The 20,241-nt window shown below is 52.5% G+C and overlaps 5 protein-coding genes across 5 annotated transcripts; 2 read left to right on the top strand and 3 right to left on the bottom strand.

Annotated features, from left to right (window-relative positions):
• Positions 1 to 401: 401 nt before the first annotated feature.
• Positions 402 to 3,991, bottom strand: JCM6883_006839 (uncharacterized protein; the record flags this gene model as incomplete). The annotated part of the gene is made up of 5 exons (XM_076629337.1): positions 402 to 3,100; positions 3,166 to 3,345; positions 3,416 to 3,674; positions 3,742 to 3,832; positions 3,924 to 3,991. The coding sequence occupies 5 exons, from the start codon at positions 3,989 to 3,991 to the stop codon at positions 402 to 404; spliced, it is 3,297 nt and encodes a 1,098-aa protein (XP_076490459.1).
• A 768-nt stretch (positions 3,992 to 4,759) lies between these two features.
• On the bottom strand, positions 4,760 to 6,613 carry SUI1 (translation initiation factor eIF1; the record flags this gene model as incomplete). The annotated part of the gene is made up of 4 exons (XM_076629336.1): positions 4,760 to 4,775; positions 4,846 to 5,086; positions 5,311 to 5,400; positions 6,556 to 6,613. 4 exons carry the CDS (start codon positions 6,611 to 6,613, stop codon positions 4,760 to 4,762), a joined length of 405 nt encoding a protein of 134 aa, XP_076490458.1.
• A 428-nt stretch (positions 6,614 to 7,041) lies between these two features.
• On the top strand, positions 7,042 to 11,774 carry JCM6883_006837 (uncharacterized protein; the record flags this gene model as incomplete). The annotated part of the gene is made up of 3 exons (XM_076629335.1): positions 7,042 to 7,264; positions 7,346 to 10,456; positions 10,519 to 11,774. 3 exons carry the CDS (start codon positions 7,042 to 7,044, stop codon positions 11,772 to 11,774), a joined length of 4,590 nt encoding a protein of 1,529 aa, XP_076490457.1.
• A 1,189-nt stretch (positions 11,775 to 12,963) lies between these two features.
• Positions 12,964 to 15,347, top strand: SFP1 (zinc-coordinating transcription factor SFP1; the record flags this gene model as incomplete). The annotated part of the gene is made up of 3 exons (XM_076629334.1): positions 12,964 to 13,013; positions 13,316 to 15,046; positions 15,113 to 15,347. 3 exons carry the CDS (start codon positions 12,964 to 12,966, stop codon positions 15,345 to 15,347), a joined length of 2,016 nt encoding a protein of 671 aa, XP_076490456.1.
• Positions 15,348 to 16,084: 737 nt separating this feature from the next.
• JCM6883_006835 (uncharacterized protein) lies at positions 16,085 to 18,886 on the bottom strand (the record flags this gene model as incomplete). Its single annotated transcript, XM_076629333.1, has 1 exon — positions 16,085 to 18,886. The coding sequence occupies one exon, from the start codon at positions 18,884 to 18,886 to the stop codon at positions 16,085 to 16,087; it is 2,802 nt and encodes a 933-aa protein (XP_076490455.1).
• Between the last annotated feature and the right edge of the window lie 1,355 nt (positions 18,887 to 20,241).

Raw genomic sequence — 20,241 nt, 5'->3', positions numbered from 1 at the left:
CGTGGTTGGAACGAAAAAGGAGAGGGGAACAGAGCTCTCACTGACGAGTCTTCAACGGACGACGACTCTAGTCGCGAATAGCGTCGACTTTCATGAAGAGCTAAGCGAGGGACGTCTTGCGTAAGTGGAAGCGCTGAATGATTCGAGTTCATCGGAAGCTCACGAGGGAACGTTGGAACGGGATAAGGTATATTTGATAGCATTTATGAGATGGAGAATATTATAGCGTGGATGAGGGGACATAGAGAGTCCGAGAGATACAGAGCTACAAGAGGGAGGGGAATGGAGAAGTTCGTTTTTGACGGAGAGTTTTGATCAGAAGAGAGAGTGAGTGAGGGGGTATACACGCGCGTATGAGACTGGGGATGCTTAGAGAGAATTAGATAGAATACCGTTCACGCTTAGACTGCCTTGCCTTTGCCCTTGTCGACTTTAGTCCCACCGTTCCCGAAAACTTCATTCATCGATTTCGTTTCTTTCCTCAACATTCTCCTCGCCGCCATATACCCACCATCTCCATCTTCTTCATCACTCGAGTCGATCATACTCGCTCGGATCGATGCTCGAGTAGGCCAATCTCCTCCGGCAGAAGCGGAGGAAGAAGTAGCTCCTCCTCTCGCGGGAGAATTCACGAGAATCGGTTTAGGTTGAGGAGGAGGGGATGCACCACGAACGGAAGAAGCGGGAGAGGTTGGAACGTGGTGAGGGTTGGGAGAGGGGACGGAGAGGTTGCTGTTTTCGGCGAGTCGGACAGATTTTCGTTTCGAAAGTCCTCCTCCTCCTCCTGCTCCTTCTCCGGAAACCCATGCGGGTCCGGCTGAAGGTGAACTCGTGAGACCCGATTGTTGAGTATTGGAGCCGAGTATGGGAGTCGAAACACTCGAAGAGAGAGGTTGTTTCGAAGGAGTCGAAGTACCAGAGTTGGGTTTCGAGGAAGAACCGGTATAAGTTCGAGAGGGTTTCGCCGAGTCGATCATTCCGGCTCGTTCGACAGCAGCGAGCAGACTTTCGTCACCTTCATGAACTTCTGACCTGGATGCTGAAGCCGATCGAGTGTGATTCGATTGAGTCGAAGGTTGTTGGCCGACCGGGTGAGCGGAAGGAGGTAAGGAGACCCAGTTCCCTTCGCCGTGGAGTTGAGAGTGTCGCTTGTTGCGTTTCTCGTCAGCAGCGAGTTTCGATTTAGCCGATTTGACCGCGAGGGAAGTCGTCGGTTGAGCCGGAGGTTGGGCCTGTTGAGCTTGAGGAGCGGCGGTTGATAGAGAACGAGTCGAACCAGAGTTGTAGGGATCGTCATCAGGTCGAGGGAGCTGAGTCGTGAAGGCAGAAGAACTCGAACGAGCGGTCGGGAGGGTTTTCGCGAGGTCGTCCGCCGTCGGAAGAGGTTTCGAGGGAGTCGAAGCAGGTTCTTCGGCGATGCTACCTGCGACGGAAGCCGACTTCTTCTTTTTCTTCATCTTGACCGGCGCGGAAGTCGATGTTGACGAAGTGACCGTGTTGCTGCGTGAGATTCCGGGAGGACGAGCGGGAGCGAAAGCGGGAGAAGCGACAGATTGAGGGGTGGGACCTCCAGCGGCGGGCGAAGGGATACCGAGTGCTTCGGCGGAGAGAATGACGGTCTCGGAAGGTTCTTTGACCGACTTCTTCTTTTTCTTCTTGATCGAAGATGAATCACCTCCAGTTGGAGCGACGGGCGCGACGTTGGGGACAGGAGGAGGTGCGGAGACGTGAGGGGTTGAGGTGGAAGAAGGGAAAGCGACCGAATTGTTCTGCGAGGTTTGAACCCAATTTCCTCCAGAATATCCGATATCACTAGCCGCTTTCTTGACTTTCTTTGTCTTTTTCTTCTTCTCTTCTCCTCCTCCTGGTTGACCGAGCTCGGATCCTCCCTTCTTTTCGACGAATTTAGGTCGAGCGACGGGTTGAACGATCATCGACATCGGACGACCAGTTGTCGAGTTCGAAGTTCCTTTGCGACTGAGAGTAGGTCGATTCGAAGACGAAGGAGGAGGTCCGCCTCGAGTTGAGCCGAGGTTCGAAGAAGACCTACCGATCTCACTCATCGCCTTGATTCGTTGTTTCGGATCGTTTCGATGTTTGATCACGTTCCTCGGTTCGTCATCGTCGCTTGAATCGTCTCGTCCTCCTCCTCCACGACGACCACTCGACTGTCTCACTCCAGCGCCCATAACGGCAGCGAGGACATCTGCATCCGACCTCGAATTGAACTGTTGAGCGTTTTGTCCCGCGAGTCGATTCCTTCCTTCGTAATAATCCATCTCCGGATCATCTCGTCTCTGCGAATCTTCCTCTTCCTCATCTCGATCCTTCTTGTTCTTCCTCTTGAACAATCCCGCGATCCCTCCAAAGAAAGATCCACTTCTCTTTCTCGTTCTCCCTCCTCCTCCTCGGGAATCTTCCATCGAACTAGCATCACTCATAGCTCTCCTCCTACTTCCTCCTCCTCCGATCGAAGGTTTCGAAGACAAGTTGAACCCACTCGAACGTTGTTGAGTCGTAGCGAGTCCGGGTGAATCGAGCGGATAACTTCTACTCCTCAATTTCGACGGAACTCCGTTATTCATCATATCGGTATGAGTGACGCTCCTCAATTCTTCCCTGTCGTCTGGTTCTTCGTCGTCGGATGAATCATCGGGTCGTCGTGATAGATCAGGAGCTTTCGGAATTTCGAAAGTTGGTAATCCTTCCTGACGTTCAGTGTAAGCTACGGTCGAAATCGGGCGAGGAGCAGTCGGAACAGGGGGCATGATCGGTTGGGATTGAGAAGGGGTAACTGAAGCCGGGGCAGAAGGTGCGATTGAGGAACGAGGGGGACCTCCGAGGTTCGAAGGAGCTCGAGATGCGGCAGGAGAAGCGAGGGAATCAGTCGTCGATTGACGTAGGTGAGCTCCGTTCACTTGACGAGATGATGAGGTCGGGAGTGCAGGAGCGTTCTCGTGTTGTTGACGTTGGAGATCGCGTTGTTGGTCTTCGTCGAGAGAGGCAGAGGAGGAAGCTCGAGACATGGCTTGAGACGCCGAGTCGAAGGGTGCGATAGATTCTCCGGCGTCGGAGCCGAGGGCGAAGTCGTCTCGGTAATCTGCGAGCAGGAGGAGGAGAGTAAGCTCAGCGAGTCAAACAACAAAGAAGACAGAATTCTCTTACGATCAGGGTTGAATCCGTTATCGGGACCATCTAATTGAGCCAGAACATCAAGGGATTCGAGTGCGACGTCTTCCATGACCCTTCCGAGCTCCCCCATACTCTTCATTCGATGCGCGAGCGCTTCTCGGAAAGATCTCCTCTTGAGCTCACTTAGTGCGATTTCTTCCTCCTGTAGGAAAGCTGTTCGCGGACGATCTCGGTCAGCACATCCTCTCGAGACATATCGAAGGTGAGCCAAGTAGGGACGTACTCTCGCAAGCCGTCAATTCACGTTGGGCGTCCTCCAACTTCAATTGATGAGAATGCAACTGTTCATCCTTCGGTTTCTTGTTCCCCAACTTGATCACTCGATTCACGAGGATCTCTCGATCCCTGACAACGGTTTTGAGGGCGATTTCTCTGCCGTGAACTTCTTTGAGCGAGGAACGATACAAGGTGAGAGCGTTGAGGTAGGAACGTTGAGTGTCGGTCAGGGATGACATGAGTTGTGTGATACGAGTTGAGGCATCCTAAGCACGCTCAAAAAGGTCAGCACGTTGAGAGTAACCGTGAGAGAGGGGGAAAGAGGAGACGAACCATAATATCAGTCGTGTTTGCGCTATCGGCTGTACTCCATGTCGACAAAGCTGCAGCTGCAGACCCCGAGTTCAAGCTGTACTGCTTGAACCTATTGCACCATCATGAATCAGCGTTGTGAGCGACAGAGAAGAGACTAGTTCGGCGAAGTGGAGAAGTGACAGAGGATGAGAAAGACTCACGCTTGGGTAGCTTCCTTCTCCCGGTTAATCAAGTTGTTGAGTAACCTGCCATCGTGTTGGGCCGGCATTCTGAGCCCTTCGAGTCGTCGCGCTGGTTAGATCGGAGTTTGTTGATCAGGCGTGATGAGAATGAAGAGAGGAGTGTTGTGGTGGTTCTTTGTAGTATCACTGAGTGTTGCTGCCTACTTCAAATCTACTGACGGCTCGGGACGCCCGTTTGAAGTGCTGGAGTGAGAGGTTGGAGGAAGGGGGGAATTGTCGATCAGGAGATCGAAATTCGAAAAATTGTTGATGACATCGTTGTGTCCAAGTTGTGTCGCACGTTTTCTCCTCTCTTTCAATCTCTCCAAAGTGCAGGTCTGGATGAGTCTTTGATTTGGTTACAAGGACATGGTATAAGAGGATGAGAAAAGCAACGAAAATTAAAGAGAGAGGGGGTAATAGGAAAGTCAATGCTCGTTCTCCTCGAGCTCTCAAACGCTACTCTAATGCCATTTCCTCCACATAGACAACTAATATCCAGCCTCACTATCGACTAAACGACGACCTCCTTCCCCTCTGCATAAATGCGACTAAACGAAAAAGGCGAAAGGTTGGTTTACAACAGTTTTCTTTGTGCATGCGAAGAAGCGTTGAAGCCCGAAGTCGAGAGGTATCCGGTATGAGAGGCTCGGACGAATAAGATGTCGGCGGAAGAAAGGCGTTGAGAGCGGAAGAGACGAAGGAAGAACCGAGATTGACGAAAAAAATGCGAAATTGAAGAAGTTGGGAAGAGGAAGATTCGGTTGAAGGAAAGGGTGTAGAAAAGAGGGAGAACATCGATAGATGTGACGGGTTTAGAAACCGTGCATCCTGTTTACGAGAAAGGGCCGTCAATTCTGCGCGAAAGATTCAGAAAAGGAGAGACGGAAACAAGACAAACTTGATAGTCTCCTTTTCGATTCCTTCCTCGATCAAGATTTCCAAGATCTTTTGCCTCTGGTCCCCTTGGAGTTGGATAACTTTACCCATCTCTTCGTCGTCTACGATTGAACCATTGCAAGCGAATTCCTTCTTGAACGCTTTCAAGAGTTTCTTAGGGTCATACTCCGAGGGAACTCCTTGGAGAGTCGTGATCGTCTTTCGTCCGTTGCGTTGTTGGATACGAATGTGGATAGCGTTGGCTGCGCGTCACAGTAGAATGAGTTAGTTGAAGGTTTCTCTAATCTCGAGTGACCTGTTTCCTCCTCGCTAGAAGGGTAGTGGATCCACCAGTAGTCTCTGGGTATCACATGTACCCTATCCAAGCTGTCTCGCTGATTTCCCTCGCCTGCTGAGCGGGCAATCACCCTTCATCCCTTGCCACCCCTTTCTCGTCCCTCCAGCCTCTCGAGAGTGTCTGACTTACCAGTTTTGGATTTCTTGACTTCGACTTGAACGTCTTCTTCGGCACCTTCGTCGGCGAAAGCGTCGTAGGGTTTGTTCAAGAGAGTGCTCACTGAGAATCACGAAGAAACGGGAACACACACACAAGACGATTGGTCAGTATCTAGACTAGCGGCTGTGTGAACCGAACCCGCGACTCACTAAAAGGCTAGACTGGAAGTTTGGGAGAGTCGAAGGACGAGAGCGATAAGTCGAGAGAGCGTGTCAGCGAATTTTCAAGCAGACTAGACGCGGACGGGACGGCGAAGTAGGAGGGAGAGACTCACAACGGACTACTGAAGAGAGCTAGGGTGGGTGCGAGTACCGAGAGAGTGTTGAAGGAGAGGAGAGACAGAGATTCGCTCAAGTCTGATCGAGGTCTGTAAATTTCGGAAAATAAGCGAGTCCCTTATCAGCGTCTACGAAGAACGATCTTTTTGAAGAGAGTACAGCGAGGGCTGCGAAGCTGTACTGTAGGAGCTCGAAAAGTCGAAAATTGTCAATTTCGAGTCCTTCGCATCAACTTCGCAAGGAAGTCCTCGTTCGGTTCTGGTGCCCACATCGTGCAGCCTAATGTAGCGAGGACTTCTGTAGGGCTAGATCGATCGAGCGAGAGTCAGAGGGTGTGACGAACCAGAAAGTGTCTTCTTGCGAGCTTTTCCAGGTGTCTGCTCGAATCTTTGCCTGTCTTGACCCTCTTTTGGCTGCTCCAGACACTTACACCCTCAAAGGTATCCCCTACAGACGCTGACAACCGTCACTTCGGTGGACGTCTCCAGCGTTGCGACTTGCGGTTCGACTTACAGTGGGCTTGTTCGGACTCCTCTCACTTTACATGCAACACCCACTGTACGGCAGCCTCGTATCACTTGCTGTGTGTCGAGCAGTGACTCGAGACAAAGATCCAATGAGGCCTAGGTCCTGACACAATGTTAGACCCCCTCAAGAGCGCTCGAAAGAGCTTCAAGAACGCCCGAGCTCTGCTGTGCAACTCGTCTAATACCGGCTTCTTCTCGCCTCGACCGCAACGAGACACTACAGAAGATGTCTTCTACCCTCGATAGCTCGATTCAAGGCGATGGGATCCTTGTGAACCTGCGAAAAGTTGGAGGAAAAGGTTCAAGGTGAACTTTGTCTTCAGTCCACGCCTCAACCTACGACTCGGCTTTGGGACAGTCTTGGATACGGAGCTGTTGCCCACCCGGATCATCTCATGCGTCGAAAGTACGTCGTGAAGGCGAGCTCGAGAAGAAAGTCCTTGCGAAATCCCGAAGGCACGTGACCATGCGCTTCGAAGTTGTAAAGTCCTCCCCTTCCCTCTCTCTTTCACACATTCTCGACCTTCTCCACGCTCACGACTGTTCATCGATCCATCGGATTTGCGAGATCGGCGGTCGCTCCGCACGCTCCTCGTTTCTCTCAACCGAAACTCCTCTCTCGTCTTCAATCTCGATACTCTCTCGCGCCGGCCGTCTGAGACTGGCACAGCTACTTTGAAGTACCCTTGTGAGTATCCCTCACCCGTCTCTGCGCGCGTCACCTTCTTCACTGACCTGCATTTCATCCTTCAACTGCAGCTCTTCATCAAATTAAGCCCCTCGACCTCACGCCTTCCTCCTAAACGTTTACACATTACTCAAACCTACAACACACGTCTCCTTGCTCCGACTGCAACGCTGTCGCATCCTCAGACTCGGTTCGAGACGTGGAAGGAATGGGTGCCGACTCTCAGAGTCAGGCAGGATCTCGGGCAACACTGAATGGACCGATAGACGGCCTGGAGAAAGACAAGAGTCTAGACAGATGGAAAGAAGAGGGTGACGGAAACGCAGAAGAGTTCGAATTTTCAATTTCAAGGCAAACGACGACAGGCGGAAGTGATCCGGCTACTCAGGCGCCTGATACTGTGCTCAAAAGAGAACGAGCCAAGAGAGCAGGTGCGTCGAATCGTGATAGAGCGAAGTTGCTGCCTTTCGCGAGAGCAAAACTGACCTACGGAATTCCGATTCGACGTACAGTCACTTCGGAATCTTGGGACGACGACTTTCTCTTTCAACATGAGCCGACGACTTCTTCGAATCTGCCGCGCTCTCGTCCTCTCTCACGGGCGTCTCGACCAGTGTCTCCTCTTCCCTCGAATCAGAAAACTCTAGCTCTTCCCTCTTCGCGCCCTCGATCTCGCAACGTTACACCCTCGTCACCCTCATTCGGCAGCTCCAGCGCACTTAACAATCTGATGAACCCCTCTCTCGATTCTCTTGTTTCATCTCTCGATTGGTCGGCTCAATCCGAACAAGACGATCCAACTCTCACTTTGCCCCTCGAGCAATCGACGCCTAGACCTCCCCCTCGTCGTTCTGCTTCACCTCGGAGAACTCTACATCGTCCAAACCCTTCGACTTCGACTGCTCGTCCTTCGACCGCTTCTTCTCAAAACACCGTAACCTCCTCCCCAAAGCTCGAAACTCATCTCCCTCGACGACCTCCTCCTCGTCCACTCTCGTACAACTCTCCTTCACGCATCCCTTCGAACGCGACGACCGCTCGATCCGATACACCGAGTCTCATCGCGGACAGTCTCAGGAGTCTCACCTCGACGACGACAAATGGAGATGAGCTGATCACGGCGACAGAGGACGACGAGACGGAAGATGAGAACAGAGGGAGTAAAGGGCTGTTCGAGGACTTCAAGAGGTACTCGAGGGAGCTTCTGCCGAGTCCACCGAACTCTCCAACGATATCGTTGAAACCGAGCCGGAGTAAGAGATGGAGGTTTGGGAGAACAAAGAAGGATGTATCGGAACCGGAGACGATAGAACGCTCGAGTAGCATCTTTGGGAGGAGGACGGGACCGAGGGAGGTCGAAGACGTTGGCACGATCGATAGAAGCGAGCTCGAGCGTCAAGATCATCTCTTGCGTCGATCTGGCCTTCCCCTACCGGTCCGGGATGGTCAATTCGTCGTGCTCGGAAGGAGATCAAGGACGAGCGCGGAGAACACCCCTTCTTCCGGAGACCAATCACCGTTTCGACTGGGAGCGGTTCCTCGCGGGAAGCATTCGAGCTCGACTTCGACTTCGACCTCAACGACGACGAATAGCAGTGGTACGTCACGATCTCGTCCTCAGCGTAGCTCGCTACAGTTCCTCCCTTCCTCGACACCAACTCTTTCGTCTCCTCGTTCCCCGCCTACGCCATCGACCGCAAGCAGCTGGAGTCGATACGACAACAAGACGCTTCAAATGGGTAATCGAACGACGACAGAAGCGGATACGAGCGAGTTCTCTGGCGACGAACGATTCCATCTCCCAACCCGACTAGGCAATCTTCGAAGGAGGAGCGTCATCGCGGACGACCCCTCAGCTCCAAACTCTCCTCAGTCTCCTACATTCCCGCCCGATCTGCCCCGACCGAATTCCCCGGTAGAATCGATTCTCGGTGGCGACCGTATCGGAAAGTGGAACACCTCACAAGTTTCGTTCGCCTCCGCTACCTCTGCAATCAGTTCCCATCGAAAGCAAGCTTCGACTGCCGACTCTATCGCTACTGGATACGACACGACAAGGCCTGAGGATTCGGTCAAGAACCGGAAGCGGAAGCTCACGAAACGACGACCTGGGTCCGAGATCGCTCGTTCGACTTCGCAGCCTTCCGTCGAAGTCGAGCAAGGTACAAGTCAGCGATGCCTGCTGTCAGCAAGCTCGAGTGGAATCTCCCAACCCGTCTCAAAATCGTCGTCTCTTCAGCTACCGACCGAATCTCAACACCCTCGAAGTCCCTCTCTACCCTTCGCGCAAGAATCCGACCTCGAAACACCTCAGCGACCCAAGTATACTCCTCGGCGCAGCTCTACGACCCCGAGTAAATCGCCGTCGAATGAGCGAGGTCAAGTCGTCGAGGTCGATTCCGACTGGCTTGGAATCGTGCCTTTCCCTCCTTCTCCAGCTCGCACTTCTTCCGACACTCCATCATTGCCTTCTCCAGTACTTCGACGTTCGACCATCTCTCGGTCGGCATCTGGCGGTAAATCACATCCTCCGATCACGATGAGAACTCAGGCAGAAGCGAAAGCGAAACGAAACAGTGGAGGATTAGGTCAATCGATCTCGAACATGCTCTCTCGATCGACGACGGCTCTCTCGCTCGGAGGAGATGGAGGAGGAGGAGGAGGAAAACGAGCTCCGAGTCCAGCTCCTTCTGCGAAGTCTGGAAAATCGAATAGGAGCCTGATGATAGTGAGGAGCACATCGAGCAAGGAGAAGAAGAGAGAGTCGCAAGAAGTTCAAGCTCAACCAATGATTTCGAAGTCACCCTCTCTGTCACTCCCCACGAAGAAACGATCTTCTGCAGTCATCTCCTCCACCAAATCTTCTGTTGCTGCTCCTCCTCCTCGACCGAAGCGACCTCTCTCAACACCTTCGACTCCCACTTCGACAGTCAAACTCACTCGTCACGCGCAGCCGAGCGCCGATTCGAACCGCCCGAAATCACCTACAGTCTCTTCTCCCTCGTTCTTCAGCCGAGCTCGCAACCTGTCTAGATCGACAAGCGGCAAGATCGATGTCAATGGTTCCCCTCCTCCCGTTCCTTCACTTCCGTCTTCATCGACTCCTCGAGCTCGACCAGTGGCCAAGTCAGCGACTCCAAAAGGTCAACTCAATCCTTCTTTCAAGATGCCTCGTACGCAGACCGCCTCCTCACCAGAGCAATCGAGACGTGCGACTCCTCAACCTGTAGCGAATCGGAGCTCATCAAAGATCGAAAAGAAGAAAGACTCTTCACTTCGAACAAGATCCGCTCAAGCTGGACATCGACCCTCTCTCTCGCTCTCCTCACTCGTTCGCTCCTCTTCTCCTTCCCTCCGTCCTCGAGCACCAACCTCTCCTCCATCAGAAGCGACAACCCCTCCACTCCCCTACGAACGACCTCGAACAGCTCTCGGAACCGATCATCCCGTCACAGCAGCGGATTATTTCGACAACTCAGAAGATGGAGACTACGAGATGGAGCTGGTCTTGCCGAGAAGGAACAGTTTGAGCGATTTGAGGATCCCAGCGAGAATCACGAACGCTCAGAAGAAGATTGAGGAGGATCTGGAGAGGGTCAAACAGTTTGCGAAAGGGATTGAAGGTGAGTAGGGAGATATTTGATTCGGAGTTCTTTCGCTGAATCGATGTCCCGTAACCTCGCAGATCTGAAAGAACTTCGGCATGAGTACGATCAACTTCGACGTCAACTGGTCGACAATCCTTCGACACTCGCTTCGACAGCCGCGAAGTCCGCTCAAGGAGCTCGCAGAGTCGAGCTCGATTACAGCTCATGGTGGGAACAAGCTCGAACACTGATCGATCTTGGAGACGGGAAACCTCAACAGACCCAGAAGACGTCTCCGGGCACTCTCGCAAGTCGTCGAGATCGTTGCGTCTCGATGGCCGTCGAATCGACCAGAGCGACCCGGCCCGCCTCGACTACAGAAACGGAGACGGAGGAAACTCAACTCGGATCACGCCGAACGTCTGTATCGAGGCCGCCGAGTATCGTCTACAGTCTCTCGAGCGGAGGTACGAACAGGAGGAGTCTCGTCAGAATGCCGAGTGCATCTTCGATCGAAACGGAGGCGAGCGTCGGAGCGAGACAGCGGGAAATGTTACGAGGAGTACTCGCACCTCCGGTCAAAGGCGCCTCGCTACCTTCGCGAGGACCCCCGACCCCTCGTCCAGCTCTCTCAACTCTCGTGACTGCAAATCCGAATGTCGAACCCGAACCTCTTTCACCAACCTCACCCTCGAAACGCCCTCCCTTCTCTCTGCAACTCCCCTCGTCGTCACCTTCGAAATCCCCTTCCGTACTCAGCGTCCAGAACCCTTCGCGACGAGTCAGCCGAGTCGGCGTTTCCGGTATCCGAGAATTCCTCCTTCGACTCCGACACCGCGCAACGGAGGAACTCGCAAACTCTGTCGGAACCCTCCCACCTCCTCCGCCCCTTCCTGCACTCACTCCTATCTCTTCGATCTCCTCTGGAGGTCCTCCTCGCCGCTCAGTCTCGGATCCGACGAGTCGACCTGTCACTCCTTCGCACTCGAGGAGAACCACTCCTTCTTCCCTCCTTCAACACGTCGCCGCTTCCTCATCTCTCGCTCCGATGTCGGACAATAACGCTCGCCGTGGCTCTCGCTCATCATCGACAGCGACTTCAGAGGATGAAGATTGGGATGCCGAATTAGCTTCTACTCAAATCGAGCCCTCTTCTTCGGCTTCGCTCCGTCGTAGTCGAACGGTCAGCGATGGCACAATCTCAGGCATGACCTCAATGAAAGAAGGAGCAGGAGGAGGAAAGGAGATGATGATTCTCACGACGGATAACATGCCTCAACTTTTGGAGAAAGTGAAAGAAGTGAACGACAAGTGTCGGACTTGTATCGATCTCTTGAAGGGGTTGACTGCTTAACAACTATTACTACTATGACCTCTTACCGTTTGATCATTCTCTGTTTCTTGTACAATTCTTCGCATCTTTTCGTTTTCCTTCGTTTCGTCTCTACCTTTCTCGCACCACTGCAACTTCTTTCTACTCACTCCTTTCGCGTGCGGGCCAGGTCCTACGACATGGCGAGTCGCTCGAGCAGAACAACATCGTGGAGACCAATGCTAGCAGATCCTGCGACGAAAGTTCATGGCTCGAACTCTTTCAACACGCTTGTCTCCTCTCACTCTTTCGTGTGCCGTTTCGCTGAGAGGTCTGTCGTTAACCGTCGAATGGAGTCGTCTCAAGAGAGCGAGCTTTTCGTGACGTCGGATCTGCGAAACGAAGTCAGACTCGTGCAGAATGAGGAAAGGAGTTGACGCGTTGACGTCCTTCCATTCGATTCTTCACATTGTCGTCGTCGTCGAGTACTGTACTGTATAGTGTCTTCACGACGCTGCTCGTCGAACGGCTGAACCGTAACCCGCTGGTCGAAGCTGAACATGTGGCTTAAAGAAGGCCATTAGGACGCTTTCCCCCCTCTCCGTTCAACAGCGTTTCGCCGAGCGTCCTGACAGCGACAGACTGGAACGTTATGGTAGGAACCGCCCAAGCGAGGCAAGAGGGAGAGATGGAATCCCGGTGAAATGCGAGAGAGTGCTGCCCTAGCTCGCGGAACGGCGACTCTCCCGGACCTCTGGCGACGACAAGACCGTGTCAGAGACTACAGTATCGTACGAAGCGCGGAGATGCAAGATGTCCATGAGCGACTAGCGAGAAAGTTGCGAAATTCCTCGAAGCGAACCCGCGCTTCTCTCCCTCCTCTCTCCACTTCCCCATTCCGACTTGCTACCCGAGATAGCTGGGTTCATAGGTAAGCTCCCTCGACTCTAAGCGAGAGCAAGAACAAGCGGAAACTGATCGAATCCATCCCGCCTCTCTTGGCTCATCAGGCTCCTCCTCTTCCTCGGTCCTCTCTCTACTCCTAAACCGCTCAGACCACCTCGAGGACCTTCCACTTACCCTACAACAACTTTCTATCCTACTCCTTACCCCTCACAATCGACTGTCGGCGACTGAACCTCGATATTAGATTCCGCTTATACTCACTCACTCTTGATCACCCCTCGGACACTCTCGATCCCCCTCTCCTCCTCGAAACGCTCAGGCTACGATGCCGGCACCAGTATCTATTGCAAGACGGGATGCTGCGTTCTCTCCAGAGTGAGTCCAACCTCTCTCTCTACCATCTGACTTCATCTCCGAACCTGCCAACTCGAACGACCGAATACCTCACTTCAACTTGACACGGGGATACAAGCTACACGCCTGAAGGCCATCACACACGCAAACTATAGCTGCACGAATCAGATGGGATTCGAGACTTGTGGCGAGTTGATCGGCTTTAGGGAGCAAGCGAACTTTGGGAAATGGACCACCAACCAGACCTAACCTGATCGCCCTCACTGTCCCCCCGCCTCACGTGGAATGGAATACTAACTCTCGTTCGACTTGATCCTCGGTAGTCCCGCTCGTTCTCCCCTCCTTCATCCCGCACTCTCGACTTCGCTCTCCAAATCCTTCGGGCTCAACTCTCCCTTCTCTCTCTCGGCAATGTCGACTTCCTTGAAAGATCTCTCCTCCTCTCCCGGTTTCTCGTCGATGGCCATGTCACTAGGACGTTCATTCGAAGAAAGACCTCGGATCGAAGCCCAATTCTTCAAGAATTTCACTTGTTGCGGACTCGACTTGCAGGATCTACATGGTTTACTCGAACATTTCGAAGAGTGTCACGTACAATTCGAAGATGATCGATCGACGGACGGAGGAATGGATGGAGTCGATATGGAGGCGGAAAGTGAAGGAACTATTTCGGGACCTCCTTCTCCCCGGTTACTCGCGGCAGGAAGTCAGAGAGGTGTATTTGAAGTGAAGAAGTCTGGGTTGGGGGAAAACTCGTTCGAAGCACCGGATTCGCCGGCAACGCATCAACTTCATTTGGATGGAGGAATGGAATTGGATATGGAAATGGGAGACGACGACGATGCGGGATCTCCTAGTTCTTCGGCTGAATCGGCTCACTCTCACGTTTCGACAACGATCAACCCCCAAAACTTGACAAATTTCGGCGACAATTCGATCTCGCTTCAACGATCTGGAAGCAAAAAATTCTCTTCGGCGACGACAAACATCGACACGACTCAAGGGATTCAACCTTCTCTCGTCGGGTTCGACCCGAATGCTTCTCGCAAGACAAGTGGCTTCACCCCTCCCGCATCAGAGAAATCCGACAAACAACCGAATCCGATCGACGCACTCAATTTCGCCCCCGCCGGTACGGTGAATCCTGCTCAAGCACTAGGAGGAGGAGGAAACGGTCCTGGAGTAGGAGGCCTCGCTCCTTCGTTACTCTTCAACGGAACTGGAACGAACCCTGCGCAAACTGCACCTTCTTTCGCCGATCTCGAAAACGATTTGCACGTCGAACCTGTTCCCGATACGGAAGAAACCGATTCAGACTCTGATTCTGACGACGACGACGACGAAACATCATCGACGAATGCTCCTCCTCCTTCGCTACAATATCAACAAGCTCCATTCATCGCCCCTCCCGCTTCTTCTCTTCCTCCGATTCCTCAATCTATCCCCGTCGCTCCTCCTCCAGCTATTCCCCATAAAACTCATCACACTCGACCTCGGAAACCTGCCGCCCACGTCCTCTCTCCGAATTCTGGACTCCCGACTCTACCGAACGGTCACCTCATGCTGAATCCGAACGATCACGCGACGATCACCGCTCTCGCCCAAACGACCCTCAAGGATCCAATGATGACGGCCCAAGCGATCGCTGCCCTCGGACCGAATTCCCTATCTGCTCTACCGACCGCTCGTCATCCTCTCGGAGCAGGAGTCCAAATCTCACCTTCTGGACGACCTTACACTCCTCCGAGTGAGAAACCGTTCAAATGTACGGTCCCCGGGTGTGAGAAATCCTACAAACAACAAAACGGGTTGAAGTATCATCGAATTCACGGACACACGGGGGATAAAGCGACGGCGGCTCAAGCGGCGTATCAACAACAACAGCAACAACAGGCGGCGTTGTTGGCGCAACAACAGGCGGCTCAACAGGCGGCGGCGGCGCAACAGGCTCAACAGGCGTATTATTGGGCGACGAATGGTGGGAAAATCGATCCGAAGATTGAAGGGAAACCTTATGTTTGTCATGTCGCAAGTTGTGGGAAACGGTATAAGAAGTAAGTTCATCGTCTCCTCTTCTACATGACACGCGAAATTGATCGTTCTCGTTTCGCTTGCGCTAGTATGAACGGACTTCGATATCATTATCAACATTCGGGAGCTCACGGCGCGTTAGGACTACAAATGCTCGCACAAGGTTGTCATCCTCCTCCTCAGTTCCCTCCAGGTCACAAACGGGGTCATCAATTAGCTCAATCTTACATCCCTGGGTCGACATCGAGTTCGAGAACGAATAGTCCGGCTCCGTCGAGAGGTGGAAGTCCGAATTATCACGGGATTCGAATGGGTTTCAACTAGACGAGCTCGACTATCTCTTCGTACCAACTCTTCGACCCGACCCGACTCGGCTCGATCTCGTTCCCTTCGCCTTTGACATTATACCATTTCCTTCTTCTCGTTTCCTCTGTCTCCTCATTTCGATTCATCTGTTGCCTCTCTATCTCCTCCGCCTTCCCGACCTTTTCCCCCATTCGCTTCGCTTTTAGATTGCACCGTTCCGATCTGTATCTATCCAACTAACCTCTATTCCATCCTACTCTCCTCTTCGCTCATAATCTCAAGGACTCTCCTTTCATTCCGCTGTCTACTTCTTTGTCAGTTTTCAGTTTTGAGTTCTCTCTCTCCTTCTTGCTTGTCTCTCTCGCTTGTTCTTCATCTTTCACTATTCCTTGTTGCTGTAAACAGTTATTCTCGTTTCTCATCTCACTGGTTTCCTCGCTGATCGTTGGGAGAGTTTGTTCGACTAGAGGAATTCACTGTTGGCCGTCAAAGAGAGTGTCGAGTCGTTGAAATCGATTGTGAATTCGAGCATCGTTCGCACAACTTGCAAAACCGAGTCGACTCACATCTTCTCTCCTTTCGTCTTAGACGATGCAGAACTAGGGATGAATGTATGATTACAAACGAATAACTTAAATAAGCAGTATGAAATGAACAGAAAAGATGAACGAGTCTATGAACTGATCCGCGAAAACGAGAATGAGATGATCACAGCGTACTGAAATGAGATGAGGGGTATACGATACTAAACTCTTCTAATCAAAGATTCCACTTCTCCTAGTCATGGCCGAAATGATTCCACCTCCTACTTTTCCGTCCTCGTCGACTTTGACTCCTCCCGTTTCTCCCTCTGTTCCAAGGTTCGCACCGGTACTCTTCCTCCTCAACATCTGTTGTAATCTCGCTGGGTCACTTGAGAGGGGTCGTTTGTAAGGTTCTTCTACGCTTTGACGATAGAGATCGTTTGACGAAGACGACGAAGCGTTCTTCCAGCCGAGTCCTCCTGCTCCTCCTTGTTCAGGTGAATCTTCGAGCGAGTTTGAATGCGAGTCGTGAGAAGATCCAGAGGCGGGTAACGAGCTAGGACCCGATTGAGTTCGACTTCTCGAGAGCAACAAAGTACTAACTCTTCGATTCTTGATCGCTTCCTCGTCCTCATGATCCTCGATGTTAATCGCGTCTTCATCGTCCGACCCGAATCCTCCTCGTGGTCTTCGACTCCTTCCTAGCGTCGTCGTCGAACGTTCGAGTTTCTGAGAAGCAGGAGGCGAAGGTAATCTCTCCGGTTTCGTCGGGGATGATTGAGCTGAACGACCCGATCTCGTCGAATCGATCGAGGAATGTTTACTGTGAGTCGATTTCGCTTCGAGGTTTTCGATCGCGGCTCTCACTTTCGAAGGATGTTGAAGCGGAGCGATGGTAGGAGATTCAGAGAACGAAGGGTTGAATCCGAGTGATTCTCGAGGTTCTTTGATAGGTCTCGACGTGATCGATTTGAATCCTGCTACTCCTTGAGGCTCGTTCGGACGAAGAGGCGAAGTTGTCGCGGGAATCGTTGACGTTTGAGGCCCGACCGATCGTCGAAGTTGATCGATTTCTTCTTTCCTACTTTTTGGTTTTTGAACGAGGTCTTTCAGGCCGGTACGACTTTCCGATCGAGGATTCATGAAACTTGCGGAAGGGGGGAGAGCGGCGGAAGGATCGGAGAAGATGAGTTTGTCAACTCCTGCGATCGAGAATGCCGATTCGGAGGCTCGGAGTGCGCCAGGTTGAAAGTCGGGCATAGGGGAACCGACGACGTTCGTGTGAGGGTATTGCGAAGGAGGAGAAGAGAGAGGAGGAGAGGTGAAGAAGAGTGCCGGGGCGGTTTCGGGTGAGAAAGGGGTTCCGGTGTTGGCGCGAGATGGCCGAGAGAGTTGAGGCGGAGGTTGTGAACGGAAGGGAATTCGAGCCGGAGGGGAAGTGAACGGATCCGAGGAAGAGAGGTTCGAACGAGATTGAGAATTGGGGACGGGGAGAGGACCTCGACTGTGTTGGGGAGGAGGAGGAGAGTCGTAACCGAAGAGGAGTTGAGGCGGTGGAGTCGCTCGAGGGGATTCGGGAGGAGGAGCTCGAAGGAGCGTCGATTGAGATTTCTTCGGAGAAACTTGAGTTCGAGGAGGAGCTGAAGGGAGATTGACGGCGAAAGAGGGGATCGGCTCGTCTTGAGGTTGATGAGAAGACACTCGTCGAGGAGGAGGGATCGCAGACGCATCTCCCTTGAGGTATCGATTCGCCATTCCCCCATCTCCAACTCTCGATTCACCCAAGTAAGCATCAAGGTCTACCTTCTTCTCGTCGTCATCTTCGTAGAGTTCCTCTTCGTCTCCTTCGAGTTCAGCATATCGACCCGCGTCCTGAGTCGGCGAGAACTGAGGCGAATAAACCGAAGGACTCGGTTGAATCGCACTCGGACTCAATCCTCCTCCTGGCGAAAGTCGACCCATAACCTTATCACTGATCCTACTACTGATCGATCCATTCTTCTTCGCTCGATATTTCCTCGTCGATCCAGAATTCCAACCTCTCGCTGCCGAAAGGTATTGGGAATCTTCGTCGTCTTCGAGATGTTCACTTCCATTCACGACTCGTAACGCCGAACTCTTCGCTTGAGGTTTCTTTCCCCATCCCCATCCCTTATCGCCTCGGTCCGACATCTGACTAGCGGATCTTGCGAGAGCAGCGTTGGTCGAATGCGAAGGAGGATTGAAAGGTTGATCGAGACTTGCGTACGAGACGGAAACGAACGGAAGACCATTCCTTGACGTATCGGATCCGTTTGAACGAGTAGAAGGACCTCTTCCGAGCCAGTTTGACCATTTCTTACTTTCTTTCCTTTTCGATGGAGACGCACTTTCGATATCCCCGGCCCATTCTTTCCCAATAACAAGCCCTTCTTTCTCATCTTCGGCCATCTGATCATCTCCTCCTCCTCCTTTTCGTCGAAGACTCTTGTAAGCTGCAGAATCCCAGAATCCGGGTTGATCTTGAGGTCGATCCGAACGGGGTTTGGCCCAGTATTTTCCGTAGAACCAGGCGGCGAGGAGGAAGAGTAAGACGCAAGGGACGATAACGAAGACCGGTAGGAGGTAGGTGATCTTGAAGGCAGGAGGGGGAGAGTCACTCGAGGAAGAAGCCGCGATGATTCCGGAAGGGTGAAGACCGGATGCGCTGGAGTGGGTCGCAGAGGAGCTCAGAGTGGTCCTGATTGACGATGAACTGATCGAACTCGAGGTGGTCGAAGAGGAGGTAGAGGAGAGGAGGGAAGAAGACGAGGAAAGAGTGCTGCTCGATACTGGCGAACTGGAACTCGAACTGCTGATGGACGAGGTAGGTACTACTGAAGTAGATGTGATAGGTGCCGGTGTAGTGCTCGGAGTTGCTGCAGAGGAGGTACTCGGAGTCCACCATGCCATTGTTGATTGACTCGTCGCTGCTTCCCAGGCCATCGTTGTCGTAGGTTGCGCTTCACCGGCAGGTGTCCAAGGGGTGTACAATCCATTATCATACGTCGCCATCTGACCCAGTGAGGCGGTTAGCGTTTTGTGAAAGAGGCTCGGTCATGATCAATAAAAGATCGGAAAAGAAGACTCACAGCGGCTGGGTGGGTGGAGAGGTAGTGTGACTAGGTTGTAGAAGGTTCTGAAGGGTTAATGAGCGTGGTAGTAAGGAGCGACTGAACTATGCGATGGGGTAGGGGGGAGAGAAAAAGAGGTGAGAAGAATATTGTTGGTTGAATGAACTGCTTTCCGATCGATCCCTCCCGCTCATCAGCTCGCTCTGTTCTGCTCTCTCTCCGTTCGCTCACCGCCAAGGACTGCCTATAGTTTGGCTGATCTCGTGGGACCGGTAAGCTTGCGACATCAAAGCCTTGCAAGGTCCGGCCGATCTGTCGGGTTTGTTGTTTGCTGTAGGCTCGCTCGACAGTCTACACGCATCTGGCACAGGAAGACATCCAATTCAACCTAAACCTTGACCAGACATCCGCCAATAGAGATATAGGCCACCGCTACGAAATTTCGACAGCAAACAAATACGTTGACCCGTCTATCGACGCTTCCTTGCCCTTTCGAACGCCTTCGTTCGCTTAACACTACAGTACACACTTGTACAAAATAACATGCGCCGACGTCGCTTGTGATGTCGACGCTGCTTCTGAAATTTACGTTCGTTTTCAAAGCTTGGTCGCCTCTTTTACTCTTCGCCTTTCGTTCTGCGAGGTCTTACCCTTCTCCACAGGTCACAAGACCTACTAACGTTCCTCCCGCGGGGCTGGAAGCTCACTGCGAGCAGCCAGGGGTCGACCAGAGGATCGAAACTTCGAAAGTCTCCTATAAATTCATGGTTGATCAGCGTGGTAAGATTGTTTCGTACGGTAGGGGTAATGTTATCATTATTGTTATCATTGTCATTACTGTTCTCGTTAACGTTTGCGTTGGAAGGGAGAGGAGGAGATCGGAAGAAAGAAACGTCGGAAGTGTCGAAGGATGCTGAGGGATCCGACCGAGTTGACCGCGAGATGCCTAGCCGGCATGTTCCAGTAATGAATCACCAGGCCGACCATATACATCACGATTGATTCGCCTGGCATCAACTGATCGAGGGGGAAGAGGGATCCGACGAGTCTTCGTCTTGAAGCATTGACGCGTTGTTGCTCATCGGATTGCCCAGTTCCGCTTTGAGCCCCTTGCACTCCGACTCCTTGTGTTCGTCACGCGCTGTCCACTTGTGTGACTCCTGTATCGTGTCGTTATCGATGAGCGTTTCAGCATCGTGGAGAGTCGAAATCGAGCGTCGAGGGCGATTGGTCTCCCAGAGCAGTGTCGTCGTGAGTAGTTCTGCGCTGTTCGAGAGTGGTTACGGTGTAGGCGGA

The sequence above is a fragment of the Sporobolomyces salmoneus genome, assembly GCF_050403485.1.
Source record: "Sporobolomyces salmoneus JCM6883 DNA, S_salmoneus_JCM6883_v1_ctg5, whole genome shotgun sequence".
NCBI lineage: Eukaryota > Fungi > Basidiomycota > Microbotryomycetes > Sporidiobolales > Sporidiobolaceae > Sporobolomyces > Sporobolomyces salmoneus.
The sequence above is the reverse complement of the archived record's forward strand: the minus strand, read 5'-3'. Positions and strand labels throughout refer to the sequence as shown.